General features: G+C 32.2%; 3 protein-coding genes across 3 annotated transcripts; all 3 read right to left on the bottom strand.

Annotated features, from left to right (window-relative positions):
- Nucleotides 1-370: 370 nt before the first annotated feature.
- On the bottom strand, nucleotides 371-931 carry LOC122597333. The gene has a single exon (XM_043769937.1). It carries the CDS (start codon nucleotides 929-931, stop codon nucleotides 371-373), a length of 561 nt encoding a protein of 186 aa, XP_043625872.1.
- An 11,790-nt stretch (nucleotides 932-12,721) lies between these two features.
- On the bottom strand, nucleotides 12,722-15,591 carry LOC122598315 (ceramide synthase 1 LOH3-like). The gene is made up of 6 exons (XM_043770907.1): nucleotides 15,451-15,591; nucleotides 14,522-14,751; nucleotides 13,854-14,009; nucleotides 13,207-13,392; nucleotides 12,913-13,097; nucleotides 12,722-12,796 (listed from the first exon to the last, which is right to left on the bottom strand). Exons 1-6 carry the CDS (start codon nucleotides 15,586-15,588, stop codon nucleotides 12,765-12,767), a joined length of 927 nt encoding a protein of 308 aa, XP_043626842.1. The 5' UTR covers nucleotides 15,589-15,591; the 3' UTR covers nucleotides 12,722-12,764.
- Nucleotides 15,592-17,647: 2,056 nt separating this feature from the next.
- On the bottom strand, nucleotides 17,648-22,052 carry LOC122595755 (ceramide synthase 1 LOH3-like). The gene is made up of 7 exons (XM_043768188.1): nucleotides 21,861-22,052; nucleotides 20,561-20,790; nucleotides 19,933-20,088; nucleotides 19,057-19,242; nucleotides 18,651-18,835; nucleotides 18,456-18,510; nucleotides 17,648-18,032 (listed from the first exon to the last, which is right to left on the bottom strand). The coding sequence occupies exons 1-6, from the start codon at nucleotides 21,996-21,998 to the stop codon at nucleotides 18,479-18,481; spliced, it is 927 nt and encodes a 308-aa protein (XP_043624123.1). The 5' UTR covers nucleotides 21,999-22,052; the 3' UTR covers nucleotides 17,648-18,032; nucleotides 18,456-18,478.
- Between the last annotated feature and the right edge of the window lie 285 nt (nucleotides 22,053-22,337).

The raw sequence follows: 22,337 nt of genomic DNA, 5'->3' as shown, positions 1-22,337 counted from the left end.
AGCGGGGGCGGATCAGAGAAGTCATTATACTGGGGGGGACTGAGGAAGCTGCCGTGGAGCAGAGGAGTGATCAGACTGGGTGGAGTCGTTAACAGTAGCACCATCAAACATGACTTGGGGCAAAATGGGGGTCCGAGGCCGTTCATCATTGTATTGCGCTCTTCCATAACCCGGGGGGGGGGGGGACTACCTTTTTTTCCAGAGGCATCCCTTCCATAATATGGCAGATTACCATATTAGTTCCTTATATGACATGCCATATAAGGTTAAACAACCTAAAAAGCAATACACGTAAATATAAACTAGAACGACTACATCAGCATGAAAATAACATGAGAATAACAGCTAATGTAGGCTTTTCACTTCAGTATCATCTGACAAACGATGGATCATCACCATCCATAAGAAGACTCTTCGGTAACTTCCAGTTTTCAAGTAATTGTAACACTTTGCTGCTTGCCTTGAACTTGATCGAGGCTAATCTCATTCTGACCGTGTTTACAATGAGTTCCTTTAGTCTTTTGGGAGGTCTCGTGTTATTGGTAAACGTACGATTATTCCTCTCTTGCCAAACAAAATAAACATATGCAGCAAGAACCAATCTACCGATTACACATTTTGCAGATTTACCTTTAGAAATCGGGATCAAATAATCTGTAGTATCTTCAATATTCGGCACATGCCTAAGACCAGCCATATCCCTGACAAGTGACCAAACAGTCGTCGAGTATGTACACCTGAAGAAAATATGCGCATGTGAATCTTGAACTGTTTTACATAAAGAACAACAAACAAGATTAAGGTTAGTTGCCCCACCAACATCCCAAGGCTTCAACCCATCATGTGTCTTCAGTTTGTTCTTTAGCACCATCCAAAGAAGGAAAGCATGTTTCAGGATACTCATTGAGAACCAACTACATCCTTCGACCATTTCCCCACAACAATTTTATATACAATCTCCTTGTGTGTCGAGTCAACGCAAAGGTCCACCAAAACAATCTCCTTCGCCCAATCATCCATGTGAATCATTCTGGGCCAAACCTTCTTCTCAGCACCCTCATCAAATCTTTGGAGCAGTCACAGAGGTTTGGCTTCGAAACCCCCTGCCTGTAAACTTCCCTTAAAAAATCACGGTCAAGCTTCATGACCCTCTTCACTTTCTCTATTAAAAGCATGATTCTGTCGTCTCTCTTGAACGCGAATAGATTATGGGCGCAGTCGTGGTCCCATTTATCTAGACGATTCATGATTGTTGATGAGTTTGTATGTGGAATTTGTTGAACAAACACTAAGAAAATTAACCAGGATCGAATGAAAAACAACATAATCGGAACTTTCTTATATAATAATGGGAGTGTAAGTGTGTAATGGAGAACCGTTGCCATCCCAAGACAACAAAACGCTTCATCTTTAGGGGATTCACACGGTTTTCTACACTGCAGATAGGTTGAACTGTTTCATATATATTTAGGGTTTCATAATACATGAATATGTTTTTAATCCAGATTTTTAGTCACTCCATTTTGAATATAACGCTCCGTTTTCTATACAAAACGGATAACACGTATACACATTTGATGTAAAATGGCAAGTTTTAGAATTTAAACAGAAACGTAAAGTTTTTCGTAAAAAGGTGTCCAAAACGGAGTAATGACACGTGTCATTCCTCTGACATTTGGATTCGGTGACGTGTAATACCTTCTGCTAAATGGCTATTTGCACACCGGGCATACGAGCCGTTTTCTATAATACATTCAATAAAACGCCCTGTTTTACATAAAACGGCCCGTTTTATCGGTGTTTATTTGAACAGTGTCGTGTGTATCTATAGTATGACCCTTATCTAATAATTTTAAAGCATTCTTTTTTATGCTAGAGTACAAATATGATCGTCTATGTGTTACATTTCTTGTAGGTTTGACGGAATTAATTAGATATTGTTTTTATTAACAGTTGGTTCCTTCAATTCTTTTACAAAACTGATTTGTATTAGAGGTTCGTACGTAGTAGTTAATTAGTAAGCAAATGAAATCGTTCACGTGGGCAGCGGAAAGAAGGCATGCATATTTGTGGGTTTAAAGTTTGGGAAAATGATTTATGATGTTAATCATCTTTGTTGGATGATGTTTCTCTCACAAACTCACTTAAATCAATTTCTATACATGTCAAAAAGCCTCCCATGATTTTAATGGTTTGTGAGAACAACATCATCCAACCAAAATAATGTTAATATCATCCAAGTTATCCCCTTAAAGTTTATGACTTAATGCATTGAATTGAACTTCTATCAATATTTTTAATTGGAAAAAGAAGTGTATAAAAATTAAAAAGGGTGTTGATGATCTCTTAATAAAACCTCTAGCAACTTGCCAATTGCCACCATATCATTCTTAATATTTTGTCTGCTACTCAAACTCAAATGTTATCCACATACTTTTAAACTTTATGTGGTTCTCAAATGAGTCAAGAGCCACTTGACTTTTGAGTATTATGGGTCCAGATGAATTACTGTTTTATTTACATACAATATTTAATGTTTATTATTATTCGTTAGATGGCTAATTGTACCTAAAAGGTACATGTTTTAACTTTGAGAGACTCGTTAATTTTTTAATTAGTCGCCACTCAGAATAAAATTGGCCAAAAGTATGTTGCTGTTTCACCTAAATTCTCAACTAATTCCAAGTACAAATTTGCCTTCATCTCATCTGTACTTCAATCTAACTACTTATGTTTGTTTCGTCTAAAAATTGAGTGATAAATGTTGCTCTCTAATTGCCATTACTTATGAAAAGTCATAAAATTGTCACTAATACATACAGTAATATATGGTCTAATATATATTTACCAATACATATATGAACAAATGTTTTGATCTACATCTACTACACTTTTAGTTACGATTTTATAAGCGAAGGTGGAAAAATAAAAATTATCTACACTACAAAAAGCGTCACTAAAGCATGGATCAGTGACACTTATGCCTTCTTAGAGCAAATTGTGTTGTTAAAAAAGTTAATTAATTACAGCTGATATCTAATGTTTGTTCAAATTTATTGGTTTCATACCTGACATTTTATTTTCATTTAGACCATTCCTAACGTTGTCAACATTTCACTCAGATCAAACCTAGACCAAACAGCCATCTGATATCCGTCAAAGCCCCTCACATGTCTTGCACGTGAAGGGGACGGATCATACTTACGCAAAGTTACAAAAATATCCCCATGTGCCTTGCACGTATAAATGAATGCAAAGAAGATATATAATAAGTATATTAATTAGTAACAAATACTCATAATACTGTTTATTATTGGTGTCTAATATAAGTGGAAAAACTACGCTTTTACTAAAATCCCAACATTTAAGTCGTGTATACACAACCCAACAAACGTCACACTCAGTACCATCATTGCCTAAACTCTAACGTATACGTGTTTAATGTGAGTGTTGGTGGGCTAACACTCCTGATTTAATATTCATTTGCAGGCTTGTTATATCTTGAACCCTAGTTCTATCTCTAAATCAACATCAAATTTCAAGAAACCCTCTTTGAAATTTCTATAAGATGTTCATTATAAAGTATCTTAGACATTTAGATGACCAATCATGCTTATAGTCTACTTATTGCTAAAAGAAAGGGACGTTTAAGCTTAATTAAATTAATGCCATGGTTTCTTCTAACTTAACAAACTTTTCAAGAAAGCTCATCGTAATTTCTCTAACACTTATTTATAGCAAAGTGCCTTTACTTTAGTGTTGTTAAGCAATATTTCTTACAAGCTAGATTATAATATCTATACTCTATTATAAAATAAATACTTTTTTTTATTCAACTCTCTATATTTAAAATATCAAAAATACATCTAATTTTCAACTCTATTATTTATTCATTAATTTAAATATATCCACTTAATATACTTATAATACTCTTAATAAAATTAGTTACAAAAAGATGCATCCCTTAACTATACATCAATTACTTTTAGAATAATAATCACATCGTTACCACCACCGTCACCACCACCATCTATTGTCGCCACCGCCGCTGCATTGGGTGGGTACCCATCTCGTTGAAAATAAATCTTATCCTAGTCAGAGTTGGTCAAAAAATTAATATGTAATAATAAATATTAAAATTAAAAAAGAAAATTACCTAAATGGTTCAATATTAAGGTGTATATCTTATTTTAGACACTTATATAAATATTTACACATTTGGTCAACATATTTTTACCACCTACTTTGTTTAATAAGAAATAAAACCATCCAATTAAATCATGTCAAGTGTTTGATGGTGGGCTCCAAAACTTGTCTAACTTGATAAGGCTAAAAGGAGTGGGACATATTTAGGGGTGGGGGGATTTCTGCCATGTGGCGCCACGTAAGGAAGAGAATTTTTGTAGGAAAGGGGGAAGTGAGGCAAGATTTGAGGTAGGGAGACTTATGACACTTGTCACATTGGAAAGAAGTAGAAAAGGAAAACAAGGCTTGGTCAAAGAAGGATTTGGGCGGAAAAAAAAATTCCACCTGGAGGGGTGTTGGGGCGCAATTGGCAAGCAGGGGTGGTGTGAAAGGCGAAATTTGGGCTAAAAATGAGGGTATCTCGCCCCACTCCGTTTAGTCTAAAAGCTTCCCTGTTGTTTCTCTTTCTATGTTTCTTAAATTTTCAAATGAATAGCAAAGAACAAATAATCTTTATCAAACTGATCATCTAGGGGTAAATAGGTACTAGTAATAATGAAACCAAAATGGGTTTATCATGTTTGCTAACTTAGACACTTCTAAACTCCCCTGTCAAAACTTGTGCTTAAACATATTTAATCAAATCGATCATAATATCCACGTGTTGCGGCGAAATTTCGTTTTACAAGTGACAATTTGTTATAAGGGTGAATATGGTAATTTAGTGTTGTAGTGTGTGGATGGACATTTTGGGAACCATAAATATACTGTAAGGTCTTTTTGAGGCAAAAAAATATGTTTATTTTTTTAAGACATATCATAAATAAAATCCAAAATGCTTTATAAGATAGTAAGTAAAATAAATAAGTAAAGATAAAAATAAAGAAAAGGAGTTCCAAATTTCAAGGTTTGCTAAGTAAAACAAAATCCCATTTAAGCTGCAGGCTTGGCAAACGTATGTGAAAACTCATAACGCATGCCATTTAAGTTGAACGAGGATGAGAAAAAAAAAGGTGCTAAGCTCCTCTCTAAATATCTTCCAATATAAGTACAAAAAAGTAACGACTCATTGGCTGGATCCAGGTTCTTAATGGTTACATTCATACACAAGTTTTATAAAAATGTTATGGATGTTTCTAAAGTATGTGCATATCCATTTCTAGTGTAACCGTGGGTGAAAAAGCATCAATGTGGTAAGAAGAGAGCAAATCACGATAATGATCATCTGAATGTGGATGGTGCTAGGGTGTTTAATTTTGAATCTCACCATTAACACTTGGCATAAATTAATGGAGTGATTTGGTTTCTTACGGTAAGAATTTATTGAACAAATAGGTAAAAAATTTTGTATGTGTCTAAAATAGAATATATACCTTCAAATTAGACCATTTAAGAAATTTTTCCAAATTAAAAACCGTAAGTACAAAATCAACTATTTTCGAGTATTTTCCCTCTCTTACACCATTTCTCGTTATCGCATCCAAAAGATTGCGAGCATCACCAGTCCTCAGCCAAATGCGCTTGCTTAGATTCTGAAGTTCATATTTAAAATTATGATAAATTATCCATCACCAAATATCACACCAGAAAAATACTAGTTATATACATAGTTGTCGACTCGTAACTGTTGACTTGACTCGAAACTTGATACTCGTAACTTGAAACGTGATTCGGCTCATAAGAGTCGATACATTTTTATATATTACATAATTTTTTATAATTATATAAATGTGACATAACTATAACAAAATATAAGTTGATTATCGTTATACATTACCAAAATATTACATATTCGATACTTTTGAGTCATAAATTTACAGTTTATCTTCAAATTTGTACTGACAGAACAAAAATACATATATAAATACCAAATAATGTAACTATAAATATGATATATAACATGGCTTATCATAGGTATTGTGGTCGTTCTTATTATGCGTACAACACAATACAAAAGTTACACATACATTTTCATTCAAACCCTTTTAGTTATTTATTTATACAAGTTGTATCCCTCCATTTGTGCTTGGCAGTTCCTAACCATCTGCACAGTTTGTTGTGCGCAAAATTTTCCCTATATAATATATAACGATATTATTAAACTACAACAGTCATAAGTTTGTGACTTGTATTGACTCGTTTTAAATTCACACCGCGACTCGTAAAAGTCAGGAGAAAAAAGAATCACTCAACGAGTCGCCTCGTTTTTAATGTAAATCGACTTGACTCGTAAGAGAGTCGACTCATGACTTGTAAGACTCTAACAACTATGGTTATATATATATATATATATATATATATAGGGGTAAGGTTCATCTGAGAACTATTTATATGTGAACGAATTTTTTTACATATATATATATGAATATCAAGTTATAATTTAAAGATTTTCATGGTTCTTTCAATTTAAATGATTCTTAAAATAACCTTTAACTATATGTATATATTCATAAATGATAACCAGTCAAATTTTCAAAATGATGGATAATCATAAGGTATAACCCATAATTGACAACTAAAGAAATGTAAGAGATAAATATAAATGATATCTAAATTTTATTAACGAATCATACTTTGACAGTTGACTATGTGATTTACATTTCTTCTTTTTATTTTTAGTTTAGGCTTCTTTAGGGACACATTTTCTTCGCAAGCTTTCCAGGTATATTCATTAAAACTTCCTAACAAATACGTAAAGTAAAGGGTCCCTAAGCCCCTAACGTTGGTGTTGAAGACAATATTTAAAAGGGCGTTTAGTTTCCAAATTTATGGGAAACTAGTGGAATGGAATTTAGAATTTAAATTTCGTTCCACCAAATTCTTATAAATTTAATTAATATTACAATAAACTTTTCGGAAAAACTCTAATAGTGTATTATCTAATAACACAAGTAGGGATGTGCACGGGTCAAAACCCGGCCCGACCCGGGTTGACCCGTGACCCGTAAGTGCTTGAAAAGTGGAACCGTGACCCGGACCGTTAACCTCCCGGGCGGATCGGTTCGGGCTCGGGTTTTAACGGGTCGGGCTCGGGTTTTTAAGGGTTGAACCGAAATGGATTCTTCTTGCTGGTATTTTGTAAACTACATGTATTTTTGATGAGGCATGTCCGTGTACCTCTTCTATTCTTCGCTTTTTTCTTCTGTGTGCTCAAAATTTACTCAGACAAATGAGAGAGAGAGAGAAAGAAATGCATATCGCATACATAATCTATATATGACATATGTTTGTGAAGTTCAATAGTTATGTAACTTTAAAACAAATGGATTGAAATGGGACACGTATATTCATTTACCTTTTACATCTCCATAACATAAAGATAATATTATATATTATGGTACAGGTAAGATTTGTACTAGTATTAAAAAGCTAAAATATGTACAATAATTATTATAATAATAGTATACATGATATATATTTGTACCTTATTGCTTAAGTATTATTTATATTCTGCCTAAATAATTGAAAATGTATTCACTTCAAATATATATTTGGGTAATATTTCTTTGTGTCACTCTCAGAAAAGTTCATAGAGAAGCAACTTTTGGTCTAACACTTGAGGTAAGGTGTAGATGCTGTCATTAAAAGTTGAGAAGCAGAGTGTGAAATTTCTGTCAACAATAATATGCAAGATGATATATAACCACATACCCGTTTTTTGCAAGATCTAAATTTCCCTTTGCTTTATTATTCAATCTTTTTCTTGGTAAAGATATCTCTGGGTTACCTCCTCCTTCTTGAAAATACATAATCTTACCTTTTTCTTTCACACATATATATATATATATAGTGAATAATGTAAGTTCACGGGTCTAACGGGTCAAACCGTTAAACTACGGGTTTAGACCCGGCCCGAACCGAACCCGGGAAACCATTGAAATCACGAACCGAGAACCGGCCCGTTTGGTGTCCGGGCGGGTCGGTTTGGGTCGGTTACGGACGGGTTAAGGGTCGGGTTCGGGTTAACGGGTCTTTTACTCATCCCTAAACACAAGTACACAACCTATTTTATTTTAGTTATGTGACAATCTATTTTTTTCAAACTTAAAACGATTTATTTCCAAACTTTTGGTACTTGATAGCCCACTACGTTATCAGAACTTGGTCAAGTCAAGTGTCCATGTGACGTTATGATGTTAATATTTTACATGTCCGATGATGTGACATGTACATTAGAGTTCGTTTGTCATCATCTCGTCTTAATTGTCAAATCAGTTTTCTTTCTTCAAGACATATCTAAGAATTACGAACTCCTTATCATATCATCATCTTCAACCCATCTTTAATCAAAACATTATAAACTCACACACACACTAACACACATTCCCCATACCCCACGACCCACACACACTCTTTACCTATTCTAAACTAACACATGACCCCACTTACACTCGTCCATATCATATCTTTCGAAAAATCAACGAGATAAGATGATGACAAGCTAGGAAGAGATGGTGCCTATGGCATCAACGACAAGCATGGCGGGCATAAAGACGACCAAGATGGCAAGATAGGGAAGTACCTATGTAGCTTACATTGAAAAAACTTGAAATAACGTTATCTATATTGTTATCTTTAAAGTTTAGAGTTAATTGTAAAATTGGTCCCTGTGGTTTACACACTTCAGCAACGGAGATCCCTTTTTAAGTATCGTTGTAATGGGGGTCCCTATTTTGAGAATTTTTTGCAAGATTGGTCCCTTTTTAACAGGACCGTTAGTGGGTCTCGTCAAGGCTTAACAGAAGGGACCATCATTGCTAGTAAACTCAAGAAGGACCTCCATTACTAAAATGAAAAAACCATAAGGACCAATCTTGCAATTAACAACTTGATATCTTTTTTGATTTAATTCAAAAGATTGCAACATACAATTGTCAGTGCGTCAGATGCCAAGTATACTTTTTAACTTTTCTATAAAAGAATAAAAATTAATAAATACTTAATTTAAATATAGCTATTAACATTATTTAGCTTTTCATGATTATGGATAATTAAACTATTAAAATCATATTTCTACAAAATATTCTAAAATTTGTAAATGCTTCAATTCTTGATGATAATCAAATCCACATAATATTTTATATTCACGTCTTAAAATAAACTGTATTACTCAATACATAATAAAACATATTAAAAAGTTTGTTATGGTCTATATTATTGTAAACTATATAATTATTACTCGTAATTAATATTTATTAATCCACCAACTGTATAAATGTTTAACATGTTACACAGGGAACTAAAAAACCATATATGGTAATTATATTTTTTGAACAGCTTTACTTTTTGGTAATATCAAATTTCAAACATACCACCTCTAATTTCGTAGCTATAAATAATAATAAAAGTTTATATATTAATTATTTTTCAAAGTAAAAAAGATTATACAAGGTACATCTCCATTATTAAAATTTTTGAGTATACATAAGTTTACTAATTAGGGATATGACACACTGACAATTGTATGTTGCAATCTCTTGAGTTAAATCAAAAAAAAAATATCAAGTTGTTAATTGCAAGATTGGTCCCAATGGTTTTTTCATTTAAGTAATGGGGGTCTTTTCTGAGTTTACTAGCAATGATGGTCCATTCTGTTAAGATTTGACGACATTCGCTAACGGTTTTGTTAGAAAGGGACCAATCTTGCAAAAAATTCTCAAAACAGGGACCCCCATTGCAACGATACTTAAAAAGGGACCCCCATTGTTAAAGTGTGTAAGCCACAGGGACCAATTTTACAATTAACTCTAAAGTTTATTACCTACATTGAAATAAATTATATAAAAGTTAAATATATATATATATATATAGCTTAAACCCATTGGGCTAACTTAATTATGTGTCTAAAAATCAATTTGAAACTTTAAGAATTTAGAACGCGTATACCATTAAGTTTTTTTCTTATTTCTTGATTTATTTATATGTCATTATATTATTATTAAACTGATATTTAGACATATAAATTAGATTGATTATAACCATTCAAATCTGAAAAATGTTGCTTACATATAAACTGTCTGTAGGTAAGACCACGAAAAAAACTAGAAATCTTGATGTTGAGAACTACCTACTCAATTTGTTCAAATGTGATAACGAAAATGGCGTTTTTATTTTTAATAGTATAAGTGTATAACATCTTTTAGGATAGATTTCAAAAATAAATATATACCCATCAATGCAAGACGTACACGTAGCTAAGAAAATCTATTCTATTATTATATAAGTACGCTATTTGTCTCTAATTGATTGGGTTAATCAACCAATAGCATAGTAAATAAGCATTTAGAAGCATGCTTATAGCCACTAATTTTTGAAGTAATTTGAAGCCACAAATTAACCTTAAAAGCTAGATAAATATTCTGAAAGTTCGTAATGCTCCTACTTGTCGTCATTACTAAATTTAATCTTTACACAAAAAGTCATTAAAATTTTGTAATCGTCATCTAGAAAGTTTGTTTATCTCCAAGCGTAATTGGAGTACGTTGTCGTTTCGTATTTATTCTTATTAGATATATGAATATTAATATTTGGGAGAAAAAAAATGAATGAGTGATTAATTATTATGTACTTAGGTATAAGATTTTTCACATAATAATATTTTTAACATTGATTATATAATGAATAAATAATTCAAGTATTTTATATATTAAAATGCTATGATGTGAGATTATACCTAAGCTACATAACAACAACCTTAATTATATTTTCCTCCCTGTAAGTATGTCTATTTCTGTTTTTATATAGGTCTAACTTCCTCCAATTCTAATGTATTCTTATTTTTAAGACAAAAAGCCATGTATAGTCTAGGATTAAACTTATAAAACTCTAACATAATTACTATTAGTTTTGTTAAGTTCTAATGTACCTTACATATTAACAAAAAATAAAAAAATAAAAACATTAATGTTACGTCTCCTCTCAAATATCTATATCTATATCTATATTTATACTATCTTATAAAGCATTTTGTCCTTTTTTAAATCTTAAAAGATGATTTGAACTACTTAAATTACCCCCTTCTTTATTCACTAATTTAAACATCTCTACCTAATATACCTATAATACCCTTAAATCCTAACCACTCATTTCTTTCTCTCTCCTCAAATCTCAACCACTCATTTTTTTTTTCTCTCCTCCATAAATCATTTTATTCATCTAATTTATTCAAAATCTTTTATCTCAAAAATCGTATATTGATAAATTATAAAAATTGTATGAGTGTTCTTAAAATTTAATGTTTTTTCATTAGAAATGTCATTCGATATAATTTTTAAATCCGAATACGAAGCCCGTACGACTAAGACATTTGGCTATCATACTCTATGACTTATCACCTTCTATGACCTATCACTCCCACCATCTTACCACCGCATTACACAGATACTATTGCTCGTAATAGTGAAAGCAATTTCATACATGAAATTTTGTAAGTGACATTTACACGTAAACTTCTATCTATATGAAAATATTTAGAGAGATTAATGTATGCCAGAATTTCACATGCTAATATTTTATCAATTCATTTTTTTTAACAAAATGAGTCTTAGAGTCTATCATTAAATATACATGGTTTTATCAAACATGTTGACTATTGGTCTACGTCATGTACTTTTTAGAGTAGTTATGTATGATTGGCTAATTTTGATGTTACTTGTTTTAATATAATAACAAATTCAGAATATTGTTATTTTAATAAAACAAATATAATTTAAATAAGAAAATTACATAAAAACTAAAGTTATACAAAGAAAGAAATTACATTATAGTTGAAGATTGAGGAAGGTATTAAGAACTTAATAAAAGCTAGTACGTGTCTAACGACCTAAAAAGGTTTTTTGATCTAATGAAATTACTTTACATTTTAAGTTTTTGAATGTTTTCATAATGCAAAAAATAAATAAATAAATAAAGGATTTGGATTAGACCATCTAGATTTTTATCAGGCCATCAGGGTAACCTTTACGGCTTTACCCAACAGAAAGTTTTGGGCCCTTCTTAATTTTAATTGGGTCTTGGACTTGGGCCCTTGTTGCCCTGCCCACGAGCCTGCAACGGTAAAAAAATATTTTGGCTTGCCATCCCCCATGGTCACGTCACTTGGCGATTGGGGTAAGGGAATCGGAAATGGGCTCATAAACCGGGCGGGCGGGCTTTTGGGATATTTCGGGGAGACCTCTGTTGATTGCGTACGAACGAAAGAATACGAGTCCAAAGGCAAAGGCAAAGGCAAGGTAAGAATAAGAAATCTTTTTGTTCAAATCCATGTCTAACATATACGGAATAAATCAAGAAACTAGCAATTTGGTGTCATCTTTTTGGAGATGCCATTTTTTTTTCTTTTGAAAGGTCTGAGATGCCAGTTGGTCACATACTTCATGTGAACGTATCTGCATCCGAACCATTTTCGCATCTCTTTATTTTAAACCGTTGTGGTATCTTTGTCCGCACACTAAAGTAAGTGTAGTTGATACAACATATGTATATATTTCTTTATATTATCAACTGATATATATCTTATCGAACATTTCATGTTACATGCCCCTCAAATGACAAACTAAACGGAATTATCTTCTCATTGATCAATCTTCATGTTCGTTATCGCTATCAGAATCTGCAAAAGGAGATGGAAAGTCGTCGACGGAGAACAAATACAAACTGCAAGAGGAATACCTTAATGTAAAAGAACAACAAATTATGACGATGTGGCAAATGACCCGATTTAGTTACCTGAACGAACATCTTCACTAACTTTGCCTCTAGCTTGGATTTGTTTAACAAGCATTCGATATATAAGCACCCACCAATATATGTGAAGAACAAGCAAAAAGAAAAGAAGGGTGTTGAGCAAATAGTAGTAGATTGGTCCCATTGTATTATACATCTTTTTCTCCATTAACGGAACAACTTCATAACTGCATTCATCATTAGGGAAATGAACATATGAAAATACTCAATAAATATCATACATTAACTTAAGCAATATATGTTAACCAACAATTAATAAGAGTATAGATAATTAACCTTGTACTCCACAGGATCCAAAAAGGGAAATATATAAGGCGCAGAACTATCCATGAAAACACAAATAATATAAATGAAAAACTTGCTAGTCCTTCTACGCCGCTGTATTTAGACATCTTTCCTACTTCAAGAAACACGTCACTGGCATCATGAAGAGCTAAGATGATTGAACCAACACGAACGCACCTACATACACGAGCTATTCAAAAATAAGTGAAGTGTGTCAAAAATCCCCAACATGGGTAAATTCAGAATTTTTTTGGGTATTTTGTTGCAAACAGAGTTTTTTTGGATTATGTGTAATTTGTTGTGTGTTTCAAACTGCCTCAACTCTTAATGACAAGATTATAAGGCAATTTACCAATTTCAATTCGACAGCATTCAACTTCCCCTGGAATGGATAAGGTTAACGGTTATAGGCAGAACAATCTAGATCCTGAGATCCCCACAAGGGGTTCTGCCCTAGAACCCTGCAAGGGACACAACCCCTTTGACCCCTGTTATTTTGGTCCCGATCGAACATTACTTTATTAAGTCGTGTAAAATACAATTAGTATAAACCATTACACTAAAAATGATAACACAGCATTATAAGAAACGATATCTTGTAAACATATTTACGTATCATAATTCATACAGGATCTTACCGGCTGATATAAGACATCATGATGAGAAAGATGGTTGCAACATGATGGCTCATTGACACACCAAAGTCAGATCGTCTTGTTTCCCAGAATATCAAAGCAAAGATGGAATATATGTAGAAGCCACCCGTGTACATGAATAAACATTTCAATTTTAATCTGAATATCCATTAAACCATGACTTAGTCAGCTTATTAAAAGAACAAACATATGATTTTAGATACAATTGGTTCAAACAATCAACACTTAAAAGTCTAATTATTATCTCTATTTAGCTTACACATATTAAACACCTAATTTGTTATATTACATTATAATCAAAAAGAATCTTGTTATGAAATTAATGTTTTAGTTTTGTAAAAAAAAATTCATAAGATATTTTTGGCCCATTTATAATTTTGATATATATATATATATATATATATATATTTTGAATGACATTTTGTTCTACTTCTACTCCTAAATTACACGTATGCCTGGAAACCAGGACTCTCGAAAAATACCTATTAATCCACCCTCACATGGTTAGAGATAAAAATCGACCCAATTCGATTGAACTGGTTAGAGATATATATAGTACAACCCAGTTCGTTTCATTTTTAGGTAAATGCCTCAACTCTATAAGGAAAATTAACCCAAATTGCTTATAGTTACACGCACGACTTGCTTACTTTGCTTGCTGATCAGGCCATCTACGGTTGCCAGGACCAATCCAAAAGTGGCTGGTTTTTGTGAACCATGGCTCGTCATGAATTACAGCCAAAGCTAGGATTTCTGCTGAAAGATAATAAACAAATTTCCATGCTGATTCTTTGAACTTTCTTATCTTTATATTTCCTACTTTTGTCTCGACGTCTAGCTTTGTGACTTCTTTTCCATATATTAACCGCCTTCCAATATCCTGTAACGTACATGTCATCGATCTAAATCTATGAACCAAACTCAAGTTGTTCAGGTAATAATTTTCCGTTCAAAAAAATCTATCAATCATGATTCACGAACGCACATATATTCCCATCTTATCTTTAAATGTTGATATTACAAAATCGTATCTATATATACAATATTTGAAATTCATGGATGTAAAATGAGAAAGATTCATGTTTGAACCTGAAAATACCTTCTTTTTTTTTAATTGACATGCATGGATTAATCGATTCTTTGAGTAAAAATGACTTGTAATAACCACAAAATGTGTGGCCTAGTGGTAAAAGATTAGTCTCTAAGGCTAAAAATATCCAGGTGTCTCAAGTTCAAATCCTAGAAGCAAAATAATATAACCCCTTGTGACTCTCGAGGTTCACCCAGGACGACTCCGGGCTACTTGCGAAGTGGGTGGTCGCCCTTGACCAAATTAGTCGCCTTGGAAAACGTACGAGTTGGATACGTAAGTTAGCATCAAATAAAAAAAAAACTTATTATTTTGTAAATTGAACATTTATTTTGAGAGGGCAGACTAAAGTTATGAGTTTATAATATACAACTTGAAACAAATACACAACTTAGATATACAGTAACTAATGAGATGGTAATATTGTTGATCAAATTAATCTTCATGGTCCAAAAAATTTGTAAGGCAATTGGCAAAATCTATATATACCTCGAAAACATATCTGTCCAAGAAAAATCGTACAGTTAGGAAGAACATAGCAAACACAGGAAGGACTAAAAAATCTTCATACGTTGGGTACGATTCTTGTTCGAAATCGGCTGATAGTAAAACTTTAAGCAAACCCATGTTGAATTGCATTCCATATTGTTAATCGATCTAGGAGTATATTAAGTCGATAAAAGGGAGTACCCACAATCTTTTTATGATGAAAAGTATTATCTGCTTACGGCCATGTGAAGGTTAAGTTTCGGTTAGTGTAAGCGTGGCATTTTGACTCTCATGAATCATGATAGATATCCTCTCCATATCTTTACATTCATGCATATCTCGTGTGTCGTCATGATCGTCTCTCCTTTTTCAACAAATTATAAGAATGAACGAATAAATGGATAAGGTTTCCTCTGTTCAGTTATGTAAAGTACATTTTCAAATTATTTCGTGGTCACGTTCAAGGTTATACCTAAAAGAATTTGAACATAAAATCTCTTGTAAAAAAAAAAAACAAAGAAAAGATGATAACCATTAGGTCCGATTCCCTTAAAGGTAGTTCCAGGGTCCGTAATTTTTACTTTTTGTTGGGTAAATGAAAAATTAAAAAATTCTGATTATTTAATTATTATTCAAATTTCAATTTGTGAGTAGGATAGCTCTTTTCACTTAATAAAAAAAATAATTTTATTAACCGCTTTAATGAAAAACTACAACTTACATTGCCAACTAATAGCAACTCGTCAATAACTATTAGGGATTTGTTAAATAAAACTTTTAGGGCTACCATAAAAATCAGATGACAAACTTTTAATATGAAAGGTACAAGTTTTTTTATGCACGTTAAATACAGCCCTTAAGACTGTATTTAACATTTAAAACTATTATATAGCTACCAACTATAGCTAATAAGTAAAAGGAAATTGGACTATCTTTGATAGCTGAAATTCGTGCCAATTTAACTAGAGGTTGAATCAGCTAGTTTTTGTATTTTTCTCGTTTAAACTCTTCCGCATCCAGATAAGAAATCAAATTTTATAGATAAGTAATTTGAAACATCTCAAAATCAATTATTGCATTTTAAAACCCATATAATCCAAACCAATTAATTCCATTACCTTGAAATCTATACGAAGTAATATTCTTTCAATCTTAGTTAAACAACTTTAATTATATAGTCCTATACTCCTATCATAACTAGAATAAAATACTTGTCATTGAATGATTGGATTCATATGCCAATATATAGCATCATCGAATAGAATCAAGAATCAAGTTTTATGGCCACTATCTAATTTCTTATCCCTTTACTACTATGAAATGATGATTCAATTTTCAGCTACTACTTTTAAGCCACAAACATACAACATATATATTCTGAAAATGCGTCGATCGTATCCTTATCTTTGAACCTTATGCAAAAAGTCGTGTGGATTTTTACTATTTTAGTGTCAATATCACCGAGAAAAGTGTAATGATTTCCAAGCATGAATAAAAGCCACAGCCTATAGATGTTGTTGCGTACATGTTTCATACTGTCAGAAAGGTTTTAAAGATAATATAAATTTTCTAGTCAACTTGACCAAGTATTTTTTTTCCAATAAATTACACAACACAATCTTCATCTCTAACCATACCGATTCAAATTAGTAAAGTATATCTCGTATTTAAAGTTTTTGGTCTCATTGTTGTGCACAGAAACCCTGCTACTATTAACATAAACATCTTGTAGGAATCTTTCATGTGAACTTAAACATTTTTTGTAATAATTGATAGATTTGAGCTATTATGATGATATAATGTGGATTTGATCTTGTAAAGTATGTTTGTGTGTGTTTGGATATTGGGATAAGGATAAAATTAGATTTTTTTTATATGAAAGGGGTATATATACATTTATCATATTTTCACTACTACCCCTTCCCCACTTAGATTATTACAATTCTAACAACATAAGTTATAATTTTTCAAAAGTATTAATAAGAAAATGTGTAAGCAAATGACATATATCTTTCTATTCTATAAACTATATAGTAAAACAAAAATGTTGTGTCAAAAATACACAATGGTAATTAATCAACAAAAAGTCAATTTATAATACTATTGCATATCAGTCACTCAGTCAGTCACTATCTTCATGACAATGTGAGAAAAAAAAACCATAGAAACTCATATAACATGAGAAAAACATGCTACATACGATAAATGAGAATGCATATAGCGAATTAATACCGATAACCAAATAAAGAATATACTACAAGCAACAAATTAAGCAATTATAATGATGGACTGGTCAAGTCGTCAAGAATCAGTTTGTTGAAAATCCAATAGTACAAGACTACAAGATGAGTCGTCGGAATTGAAATGAGAATACTACTGTTTCAAGGTAAATTTACTGGTAAGAAGCATCAAAATCTATTAACATATATAGAGAACCCCTTTCCGTTTGTTTTCCATTGCATTTGGACTTCATATCTATCAACTGCTATAACTTATTGAACTCTTGTAACTGATTTCATACAAATATACACGCCCCTCCATTGATGAAGGTAATCTTTCCTGATGTAATTCACGCCATTCACCTGCAGATGAAATTCACATTAAGAGAAACCTCATAGCAGCAGAATTGGTAAATTTGGGAGGTGAAAATATGGGCATAATAGGTCAAAGAAGGTTGGGTAATGGGTCAAAGAAAGTAACTTTCTAATGCAGTCCAGAAGAGTGGGTTAGGGTTGGTGCAACCCATCGTTACTTTTTTCTTGTTGATACTGTTTGTAACTTGGCAACATGAAGTGTGGCAAAATTTTACTAATATTTTTACCCATTTGACCTGAGCCTAGGTTTTTTTTATTTTTTATTTATTTTTGAAGACCTATTCCATGAGGATAATTTATAAATCATACCTGAATTACTATTTCAGTTATTTAGTAAAAGCTCATATAATAAACCATTACAGTGTAGACTTTTATGCTATGATTCTTTCTTTCTATGAGAACTACAGATACCTTCTTACTACAAGAATCATCGATCAATCTTCATGTTCATTGTCACTCTCAGAATCTGCAAAAGGGAAACAAATAGACATTTATGTGACACATAGAAAGAATACAGTAATATATACACAATATATACTTCAAACTAGAAATTAATAAAAATTATTATGACAACGTGTCAGCTTACAAGTGATCACATTTACTCACCTGAACGAACATCTTCACCAAGTTTGCCTCTATCTTGAATTTGTTTAACAAGCATCCGATATATAAGCACCCACCAATATATGTGAAGAGCAAGCAAGCAGAAAAGAAGTGTGTTGAACAAATAGTAGTAGATTGGTCCCAATATCTTATTGTTCTCTATATCCAAAAAAGGAACGAGTTCAAAACTGCACCGAGTAATTTGAAATTATGAAATCAGAGAACTAGATAATTAAAGTATTCAACTTTATGCTTAATGCTATTCAGATTTGATGCCCCAACATTCAGTTTTTAGTCGTTACGTTAATTACCAACACCTCAAGTGCTCAAATGTAAGACTTATCATTTAAACAAAGAATATTAGTCAGGTAAAATTTCAAAAGTGATAAAGTTACCATTGCAATCTAACCTTGTACTCCGCAGGATCCAAAATGGGAAGTATATAAGCCGAAGTATTATCCATGATAAAACAAATAAAATAAATGAAAAGCTTGCGAGGCCTTCGTAGCCACTGTACTTAGACATTTTCCCTACTTCAAGAAACACATCGTTGGCATCATGAAGGGCTAAAACCATCGAACCAACACGCACGAACCTACAAGAGAAGAACAACATTCTGAAACTTGTGTAAAAGAACATTAACACAGTTTTATTGCCCATGTATACTCCTTACGAAAAACTCAATAAACTTTGTTGATCCAATTTACTAAGAGTGAGTCAATTAAAACTTATAAATTGTTTTGACAGATCATATAAAAAAGAGTGGTGCTATTTCCACAATAAGAATTAGCCATACACAACATGTACAATAGTTTATTGCATAGTGTACAGTTATGTAAAGCATGACATTGTTATGTATGGCTAGATTTTGTTGAAAAGTATATGACCTCCCAAAAAGAGTGTATAGATATTATAGTTCAAGAAGAAATGGTCAAATTTGTCGAACAAGTTGAAAATCCCCCGATATGTACTTGTACTGCATGCAGCGTACAAAATCAGTTTAAGCAAAAAATTAGGTTCACATTGTAATTATAGCCAATCATAATAAACAACCTGATTACATACTACTCCAATATTAGACCAAAAGTGGTTTAGGTCGACCCGTTTTGACAAGTTATGCAACCGCCCATTTTTCAAACCCAGATTGCACAGATAGCACAACCTCTCCCATAATTATATGCCGTATGGCATTCAATAACAGATCATTATTTCAGAATATTCTCTTACAAGGGAATTAAACAGGAAATTATATGTAGTAGTAGTACCACACCATACAAGATACTACCTGCTAATATAAGACACTGTGATGAGAATGAGAGTTGTAACATGATGGCCCATTGACACACCAAAGTCAGATCGTCTTGTTTCCCAGAAAATCAAAGCAAAAATGGCATATGTATAGAATCCACCCGCATACATGTATAGAACTTTTAATTTTAACCTGAAAATTCAGCATGATTCAGTCAACCAAAAATAGCTGAGATGATGACAAGAACTACAGGTGGAACGACGGATGGCTCAGATTATAAAAAGGCTAACTCAAAAATGGGTCCAAACAGGTTGTGCTGATTTCTTTGTCCTGTGTTCAATTTTATTAGTATCAAATGCATTAACAACAATTATAAAATTATACTGTAAAACTAGCAATCTAATTTCCCATATTTAGGGGCAATTGATTATAAAGACTTAAAATCAATGATTTTTACCCGGTTGACCCGAATCTATTTTAAGGTTTTAAAAGTTTGATCCTTGGAGATATATACAACCCATATTGGTCCATGTTTATGCAAATGAGTCAAAGTCACACCTTTAACATATAATCTTTTAGCTATTCCTATTTGACTTGTTAGAGATAAAACATAGCCCAAATCAACCCAACTGTAACATACGTATAGAGTTACATTCAGTCTTACTTGGCTTTCTGATCAGGCCATCTTTGGCTGCCAGGACCGATCCAAAAGTTGATAGTATTAGTGAACCATGGCTCGTCATGAGTAACAGCCAAAGCTAAAACTTCTGCTGATAGATAATAAACACATTTCCATGCTGATTCCTTAAATTTTCGAATCTTTTTTTTCCTTTCTTCTGTCTCGACATCAAGCTTCTCCAACTCCTTTCCAAATATTAACCGACTTCCGATACCCTGCAACATGTCAGTCCATTATAAACCAAACAAAAGTAGTTCAAGTTGACACAAGAAGTTGTATACTCTAAACTACCTTTAAAAGTTACTCAATCGTGTAAGCACTTGAGGTTTCCATGTATATACTGTTCGTACATTTTCATCCCAAAGTTTGGGATACTTATGAATAAAATTGGCTTGCTGTTCAAAAATAAATATACTATCCACACGAAATGGGTCGAAATTGCCAATCTTTGATGCTTGTCATGTAAATCAAATTTAATGCATGTAGAATTCAAACAATGAACTGAGTTTGAAAACATCAAAAGCCTTTATCTTTCCTTTGGATCTTGCACTATAATATATTCAACAACATTAGTAGATGACTAACTACTTGACGATAACTGTAAGTAAGAGTGGTTTATCAGTTAGATACATATCCTTATTTCATCCTTCTTGATTCTTAAAAACTCCCATGTACTAATATATCAAAATCAAACTACAGTATATGTTACTAAACTTGTAACAAAAGCAAAATTCAACATATTCAACCTAAAGGTCTAAACTCTTAAGTTTCACAATTCCAAATGAAATCTCAAGAATAAAGGTCAATCTTATATTCTTGTTTAAGTCAAAAGTGTTAAACTTGCAACAAGATTTACCTAAATTGACCCGAAAATTCAAATTTCTAACACGGGTTGGCCTCTTTATAAAACCTATGCAATAAAAATTCAAACTTTACATCATATTTAACCTAAAACTTCATAATCCCACATGAAATCTAAAGAACTAGACCGAATCTTATTAAACTCTACAAAATGGATAGCCACCCCATCATAAGTCTTCCACAAACTGGTGAGATCATGATCAAAAGTGTTTAAAGTTACAACAAGGTTTGTAATCTGACCTAAAAATGCAAACTTTTAACATGGGTTGATCTATTTTTGGAGCTTAAGCATTAAAAATCCAAACTTTACAACATATTCAACCTATATCTTCACAATCCCAGATGGAAATCTCATAAAACAAAACCCATATACATAATAATAATATATATACATATGAGATAAAATAATACGAGTAAAAATTACCTCAAAAACATATTTGTCAAGAAAAAATCTGACAGTTGGGAAGAAGATAGCACAAAGAGGAAGAAATGCAAAATCTTGATAAGCTGGATATGATTCATGCTGTAAATCAATTGATTGTAAAACGTCAAACAAACCCATAGAAATTGTTATAATTATTATTATATACTTGTAGTTGATTTGAGATTATATTCATGGTGATGATATATGTATGGGGAGTATATGGAGTTCAATAGATTGACAGAGGGAGATTTTTTTACAGAGGGGGTCAACTGTCGATAGTCTATGAAACGTGGACCCACACTGACCAATGGGAATCATTGCTAGCATTGCTTGGAAATGTGTATTTTTGAGTTGGCACTGTTTATTTATTAAAAAATGACAACTTAATCGGTGTGTTTAAAGATATACCTAATAATAAAATGATAACATGTTGAAAAATCAGTGGGCAAGATTAATGGAAATCACATGTCAAATTCT

Source organism: Erigeron canadensis, chromosome 4 (assembly GCF_010389155.1).
Source record: "Erigeron canadensis isolate Cc75 chromosome 4, C_canadensis_v1, whole genome shotgun sequence".
Lineage (NCBI taxonomy): Eukaryota > Viridiplantae > Streptophyta > Magnoliopsida > Asterales > Asteraceae > Erigeron > Erigeron canadensis.
Note: the sequence above shows the minus strand (reverse complement) of the source record. Positions and strands in the feature narration are given on the sequence as shown.

Bases quoted from the DNA above. Each gene is read 5' to 3' on its own strand.
- LOC122597333 (XM_043769937.1), bottom strand. From the start codon at position 931: ATGGTCGAAGGATGTAGTTGGTTCTCAATGAGTATCCTGAAACATGCT.
- LOC122598315 (XM_043770907.1), bottom strand. From the start codon at position 15,588: ATGGGTTTGCTTAAAGTTTTACTATCAGCCGATTTCGAACAAGAATCG. The intron at 14,752-15,450 runs GTATATATAGAT...TGTACGTTACAG, and splicing joins TGGACAGATATGTTTTCGAG to GATATTGGAAGGCGGTTAAT. The intron at 12,797-12,912 runs GTAACTAAATCG...CTCCTTTTGCAG, and splicing joins TAGTGAAGATGTTCGTTCAG to ATTCTGATAGCGATAACGAA.
- LOC122595755 (XM_043768188.1), bottom strand. From the start codon at position 21,998: ATGGGTTTGTTTGACGTTTTACAATCAATTGATTTACAGCATGAATCA. The intron at 20,089-20,560 runs GTAAGACTGAAT...CTGAATTTTCAG, and splicing joins TGGCCTGATCAGAAAGCCAA to GTTAAAATTAAAAGTTCTAT. The intron at 18,511-18,650 runs GTGAGTAAATGT...TCCCTTTTGCAG, and splicing joins TGGTGAAGATGTTCGTTCAG to ATTCTGAGAGTGACAATGAA.